The sequence below is a fragment of the Somniosus microcephalus genome, chromosome 5, assembly GCF_052327205.1.
Source record: "Somniosus microcephalus isolate GS21.2 chromosome 5, FLI_Smic_1.0, whole genome shotgun sequence".
Classification (NCBI taxonomy): Eukaryota; Metazoa; Chordata; class Chondrichthyes; order Squaliformes; family Somniosidae; genus Somniosus; species Somniosus microcephalus.
Window position 1 is genome coordinate 157,799,584 of NC_140991.1, and position 7,483 is coordinate 157,807,066.

At 39.6% G+C, this 7,483-nt stretch overlaps 1 protein-coding gene across 2 annotated transcripts; it reads left to right on the plus strand.

Moving 5' to 3' along the window:
* Positions 1 to 353: 353 nt before the first annotated feature.
* arl4aa (ADP-ribosylation factor-like 4aa) lies at positions 354 to 5,607 on the plus strand. Of its 2 annotated transcripts, none has more exons than XM_085988388.1 (2): positions 354 to 443; positions 2,127 to 5,607. In XM_085988388.1, exon 2 carries the CDS (start codon positions 2,255 to 2,257, stop codon positions 2,855 to 2,857), a length of 603 nt encoding a protein of 200 aa, XP_085844514.1. In that variant the 5' UTR covers positions 354 to 443; positions 2,127 to 2,254; the 3' UTR covers positions 2,858 to 5,607. The 2 variants fall into 2 exon arrangements, with proteins under 2 accessions (XP_085844514.1, XP_085844513.1); XM_085988387.1 differs by lacking the exon at positions 354 to 443 and adding an exon at positions 770 to 889.
* The last annotated feature ends 1,876 nt before the right edge of the window (positions 5,608 to 7,483 follow it).

Sequence of the window (7,483 nt, forward strand, 5' to 3'; positions counted from 1 at the left end):
AATATTGTTTAGGTTATTCACTGCCCGGTTTACGCCTTCTTTATTGTGAGTGTATATGTTATCCAGAAAGGTGTCCAATAGAGCTTGAGTTGATTCATTGCTAATTCATTCCCTTTCACTCTCTCTCTCCCTTTCCCCCTCTCTCTCCCTCTTTCCCCCTCTCTCTCTTTCTCCCGCTCTCCCCTCCTCTCTCTCCCTTTCCCTCTTTCCCCCCTCGGGTCTCACTCGCGCTTGAGCAGGTGTTATTTTTTTTCAAATCGTTCTGTTTACGGTCTCCTAGTTACGAGGAAATAAACAACCAATCGGATTAGTGAAGAGAACAAACAAGCTTGCTGGCATGACGTGTGGTGGGTTCTAATGGCGCGTGGTGCCACGAGGGGTCGCCGCAGAGCCGTTAACCGCGCAAGGAGCCGGTATTACCAGCTCTTGCCAGCTCTTTTATGGTAAGACATTTTCTCGTTTTCCCAGTTGTAGCTTTGATTTTGAGGAAAAAAATGGGAGTTTGTGCCGGGTCTATCTAACTCGATCTGAATTCGCCACGTGCATCAGCCTAATTTTATACTGATTTCGCAGTTGGCTTAAACTTGTGGCGGCTTGGGGGCGGGGCCTGGGTGGCTACGATGTGATTGACTTCAGTGTGAACCAATGGCAACGCGGGGGAGGGGCGAGGTCTCCTTTTGGAATGGGCAGCCAGGGCTGAGTGGCGGAGCCAATGGGCGCGGGGCTGTTGGCGCTGGAGGCGGGGCGGGGGCGGGGGCGGGGGAGGGTTGGAGCCGCGCGCACTGTTACTGCGGTTGGACTGGCTAGAGTTCGGGTGCATCACATGAATGCACAGCTCCTGCATAGTGTTGGATCGACCCGACTGTCCGTCTGTAGTTTAAAACAAACTGTAAGTGTACATCGAGCGAGCTTTGCAGTGTATGATGATCTGAGCAGTAGGGTTTCAGGGTGGGTGCTTCATTTAACAAGTCATGAGGCGGCGGGCGGGGAGGCACTGCGTCCCGTGGGTTTATCCTGTTAAAAGTTACCCAACTGATAAAAATGGAATTAGCTGCTGCTGTATTTTGTGTGTTCGGGCCCAGCTCCCAAATGTAGAACAGGCTGAAATGAAGATTTAGTCTGGATCGCAGTTAGTCGCTTTCACAGAAGTGTTAAAGTAACGCGTAAACCCCAGAAGCTGCGGCAGCAGCAGCCTAGATGTTTGCAGTGTTGCCTTTCCAGGACTTGTTGAATCGTCAGGTGCAGTTTGTGTTGTGTGGAAGCCCAGAGTGAGTGAGATGTAATTTTTTTAAATTTGAAAACAAATGAGTTTGAAGGGAGGTAATTTTAAACGATTTGGATTGGTGTGAAGTGGAAAGAAATGTTTCAATTGTTTAAAAAAAAAAATAGGTTCGCATTTGTTGTCGCTTGTGGCTGAGTTTACTTAGCTAATTTTTGTTTTGATTTTTATCCTGGGGTTGAGCAAGGTGGGCTGAAAGTGAGCGGAGAACTTGCACAAATGTGTTGCTATGGTGTTAATTTTGCTGCAGTGGTGTAATAAAGGAATTCTAAAGTTTTTTTTGTGTTGAGGATTTATCGGGCAGATCGGAGTCAATGTGAATGGTTGGGTTTATTTATATTTCAGCGTGGTTTTGTGTGTTGCGTGACTTTAAGCGGTGAATAAACGCCCTGTGCAAAGTAATTCAGGGATTTAATTTTCCTGTGGGCTTGTCTTGTTGCGACGGACTTTTGAAGTAACAATCTTGTTAAATATAGACGATGCATTATCGAAATTGCTTTGCTGTCTGTTTGAAATGGAGATCTGTTTTCGCGCAGTATAGTCCGAATAACACAACCAGCCGAGCGATGCTGGTCGTGATCGTAGAGCTCGTCTGGATTTGGTGTGCAATTTTATTCAGGACTTGCACAAAACTCATTATACGATAGTCCAGTACAATAGAGCAACGTATTTTAGAAAGTTTCAAAACCCCGAATACATCATTTGAGCTGTTAAGAAAAAGGGAGTTGGGATCTTTTACTACCCGATGTGCCCCACGTATTGAAAGTTATATACACTGTGTTTTTCTTACTAATGTACTTTATACATTATGTGTCAATATAATACGTGTATTTGTATTTTTATTTAGATTTAATTAATATTTAAACTGCAGCGGATTCTCGTAGTTGCAGACTGGAATGATCAGCAATCTTTGGAAATAACTGAGACAGTCTTTCAGTGTGGACGTCTGCATTTCCCTTTTCCCTCCAATCCGAGATGGGTAATGGACTTTCAGATCAAACTCCTATTTTATCAAACTTTCCATCTTTTCAATCTCTCCACATAGTTATTCTGGGTTTAGATTGTGCTGGCAAAACTACTGTTTTGTACAGATTACAGTTCAATGAATTTGTCAACACTGTTCCAACAAAAGGATTTAATACTGAAAAAATCAAAGTGACTTTGGGTAACTCAAAAGCAGTGACTTTCCATTTCTGGGACGTAGGTGGTCAAGAGAAACTGAGACCACTTTGGAAATCTTATACTCGTTGCACAGATGGCATCATCTTCGTGGTGGACTCAGTAGATGTGGAAAGGATGGAAGAAGCCAAAACTGAATTGCATAAAATAACCAGGATCTCGGAGAACCAAGGAGTGCCTGTGCTTTTGATTGCCAACAAACAGGATCTCAGGAACTGCCTCTCTCTCTCTGAAGTGGAGAAACTGTTAGCTTTGAGTGAATTAAGTTCCTCCACCCCATGGCACCTTCAACCTACCTGTGCCATAATAGGAGATGGGCTTAGAGAGGGACTGGAGAAACTTTACGAAATGATCATCAAGAGACGGAAGATGTTGAAACAGCAAAAAAAGAAGAGATGACTCTACAACAGATGAAAATACTTTGTATTTTTAAAAGCTGAAATGTTTCTACACTGGTCATTACACCTGTAGCCTTTTGACAAAGTTTATATTGAAAATGCAAGTCTAGTGAGACCTAAGGCAGGCTTTGTTAGTGGGGTCACAGTGGAAAGTGGATATGATGAATTAAGTATGGAGAGCAGTTATACCGGCATAAAACTCAGCATCCTTTATAATTTGTCTGACCAAATTATATTTAAATCTGTAGTATTTTGTTTTATACTCATCAACCTTAATGGTCAGTTGTGTTTAAGTGTGTATGTAAGTCATGTGTTCCATTTTTAAGCCTGAAAGTCCAGGTACCTGCTACAACACAGTACTATAATTTTTAGGCCAATTGGACACTGAAAATATTTGGATGTGAACTATTGCAATACAAGGAATATTTACCAACATTACTTGGAATAAATGGCTGCTACAGATTGTAGTTTTTAAAATGTTTAAGTGCTCTTCTGTTTTTGATGGTGTAAGACAGTTTAAGGAAGCAATTTATTGCTGTTTTTTGTCTTTGTTGGATAATGGTCAAAGACTAATTAAAATGAGATGCTACTGGTATTAAAGAAAAGGCGGGCACAAAGTGCTCCATCTATATTTGTAGTGTTAGGGTTGTTGGCAGGCATGTATCTTAATTCAGTGGAAAATGTTCAGTGTCATAACTGGAGGAGGGAAAACCTGGAACACTGTGTTTAACTGACCTTGAACCTTGTGTACTGAAGGTTTTTTATAGACACAGGAATGTAGCAATCACATGTTAGTCTGTTCTTGTTACTGATATTCACATTAAAGTCGCTGTGAAGCCTTCATTTCTAAGCAGTGTTACATTGGGGAGGTAGACTTTATACCGTATATAAGCTGTGACTTGAGATGTGGTAGAAACTAAAGAACTTTAGATCTGCATATATTGCTAACTGTAAAATTTACATATTAAAGCTGTTTAGGACAGATTTGCCATGAATTGTAGTATTTGGTGCCATCTTTTTACGAGTTTCTGACCTTGTTGAGATTTCATTTTCTTTAAAGATAGAAGATTGCAAAATTCTCAGTGCATGTGATTAGTATTAACAAAATAAAAGTAGCCACACTCGCAGGTAGCTAGCGGTGTCTTTAGTTAAGAATTAGGGAAAAGTTTGTACATGTAGATATTCTGGCTGAAAAGAAGATATTTGTATTCTGGCCTCATAAAGGGATGGTACCATTCTAATGAAACTACAACTGGCTAGCAACCAAACATAGATTGCATAGTTATGGTAATTTAGATGAGGAGTATGCACAGATTATACAAATCTATGAAAACCATAAGTGATTCCAAATTCATATGCAGCTTTGCTGTTTTTAGTTGAATGTTCTCCTCAGCATACAAGATGTATGTAAGATCACCAGGTATTTCCTCAACTTGTAATTTATTGAAGAACTTGTCATTCTGTATGTGAGCAAGCTAGAAGAAGTTATACAATAGATTTAAAAAAATGGAGTTAAACCATCAGTTGAATTTTCTTTAATGTATGACCACATTCTTCATATTGCAAGTATGAAATCAGAAAATGGCATAAAATTTGGTGAACCTTTTCATTATAATCGTTGCTGAAATTTATCAGGGAAAAGATAGTGGCCTAGATTTTTATGATTGGAATGCTGACAGTAACCCGTTCATTTAAAATGGATTACCGTCTCTTTTACAATTTGAAAATGTAGGCCAGGGTATCCATAGATTATTCTGAGCAAATTTCTTCAACGTGTAACCAGAGTTCTCCACCTAAAGGAAACCAACACAGCATTAAGAGTGGGTTACTGTTTAGTGAAGATGTGGAATGGCTCATTTTTTCCTATACCACCTGGGTTGGAGAATATTACCCAACTACAATTTTCCATTTTGCTGGATTTAAGTTTCAACCACAATAAACCTATAAATTCCTGAAACCCTTGTTAATATGCATTTGATATTGCCTACTTTTTGTTCCCCCTCCCTGGAAAGGTATGGCGGGGAGAAATTGGGGTCCTGCACTTGCTTGTAAACTGCTGAGGAGAACATTCACTTTTCATGTGTATAAAAGCACAGAACCTTTAAACACTTAAGTGTTCACACATTCAAAATGAATTGAAACCTGGGTGCTCTACTGAATACAGAGACTATCTCTGGCATGAAAAAGGCCATAAATGGCTTGCACAGAACTTTGCAGTATCTTGCAGGTTATATAGCTTGTTTACTTCCAGTGTTTCCATAATTCAAAAAGGCAGGTCAATTCATTATAATTATGTTCATCATTACTAAACCTGATCACTTGCAAACAAAATAGAAGAAGCAAACCAATTGATCTGACATTGAAGTCTTAAAGGAAAAATGTAATTGAAGCTATTACAAACTGTCTACTTTCTATCTCCAAAGACCTTGCATTGGGACGGTAAAAGCGTTCTTTGATTAAATGAAGCTGTTTGTCAATATTTTACTGTACAGATTCTGACACTGTAAATATCTTGTTCTGTTTGACTTGTACAGTGGCATCAAGAAATGCACTTTAGTGTTCATTAAAGATCAACAGCTTTGTGTAACATCTGTTTTAATAACTTGTTTTAAGAATTGAATGACTTCTAATGGATCTGTCTCTGTTGGTTATGTGTTTACCACCTGCACTAGTGGCATAGCTGTCACTGATTGGAAAAATTCTTTATATTTATATAAATGTTGGACCTTAATAAATACAACTCTGAATAAATCGTATCAGTGTTTTCCTTTCAAATAACTTCGGCAACAATTACCTAAGTCTTACAAAGTTTTAAATTTTTTTACAAAGCAGCTTTATTTATTTGTAGCTGTTAGGTTAGAAGATGGTGACAACTCTAAAATAGGAATCGTCTTTTTGCTTCAAAATGTCAGATTGGAAAAAGAAAAAAATTCACTTTTTGTGAAATGCATTTGATCAGACAGTCAAGCCATCTAAATGGCACTTAGTCTTATACAAGCTTTTCAAAGTATATTGTAATTATAAGATGATGGAAACATTTTTTTCTGAAACTGATTTGTAACAACTGAAAATCTGAATGAAGTGTTTTAGTATTTTACTGTTTATTTAAACTATATGTATTATATAATCGCACTAGCATCAGAGGGGTTCTGTACCTGTACATCATGTAGATACACCATTGCTATGAACTAATATGTCCTGATTTTGGGCTCCATTATTCTGCAGAAATATGGGTGCCGATCAGTTGTATTATGTACAGTAATGGAAGCTTAACTTTAATGGGAGAGAGTTATATGAAGTCAATGTTCCTACTAATTTCCCAGTGTTTATGTTGGATCTAGCCTCTGCACTCCCATGAACAGTAGATCTCTGGACAACTATTCAATAGGAAAGTGAAAACTTAAAAGGCCAGAGGAAGTCAAACTAATGTTTTAAGTTTTTTTTCTTTCCCCTTTTAATTTTGGTCACTTTATTCTGAAGGCTTTGTGGTACAAGTTCTGATACTGTTGTGTTTTGAGAAATGGATACATTGTGTATCCCTGTGGGAGTCCAACAATTAAAATGTCTTTGGGAGGAAGGAAACGAGCAACAGATGCTGGGAATGGAGGTTGCACCAAATGAGGACTGCCCACTCTTCATTACACTCCAACCCACAAACAGTTGCACTTCCCAGGATTTGTCCGAGGAGCTCTGCCTCCATGGGCTCCAAGTAACCACTGATACAGTAGCAAGAGTTGTACCATATTCTGTAATCTGAACTGCAGTCAAACTCCTCCACAAACATGCCAGTGGCTGTGAAAGTCCTTCAGACTTTTTACACTCAGTCTTAATTTTAGGTAACTTTATAACATAGTCTGCTTTGCATGAGATTGGCTGGACTGCTCTGCCATTTTGCCCATGTTCCTCCACATTGGTTTTTTCCATTTTTGCTTGGCACTTCTTTCACCCCTTCCTCCACCACCCCCCCCCCCCCCCATGAGTTGAAATGCCTTTTGAGTCTTTCTAAAAACTAGAACTTCTGCCCCCCCCCCCCCCATGCAGCTACTTCCCTTTAAATTTCAACATTTCCTTAGTATTTATGAACCCCCCACCATTAGGTTGCCTCCTTGCACAAAGCCAAGGCAAAAGCTGCAATGGGGTCTGACTTGAGAAAATTGCACGTGGTTTTGCACTCATTCCTAGAAATGATGGATTGAACTTTGCTTGGACCCAAAAATCTGTCCCTTGATTTACAGAAAGTTTTAGTAGAAACTAATATGACTTGAAGAGTAAAGGTAGCATGTAACTCTGCCGTACAGACTGGAAGTTCCCAAGTTCAATTCCTGGTTCATACTGAATTAAGTGTTTTCAACCTGGGTGGTAGTAAGAGTGATCCAATTGGACACTGCCTCTTGGCCAAGGAGGGGGAAAAACAGGTTGGGCCAGATTTTGTGAATGGAAATGCGTCTGACGTGCCATCTGTCAAGACTTCTTGAAAGAAGAAATGTCAGCATTTGACAGCTCTGTGAAGCTGTCAAACACTGACATGCTATGTAGTTTGATGAGTCCTTGTGTTCAGGACTCTTCAAACCTTTCTGCTTTGTAGATTTCAGATGACTGTTGGTTCGGAGGATCCAACAGCCAGTCT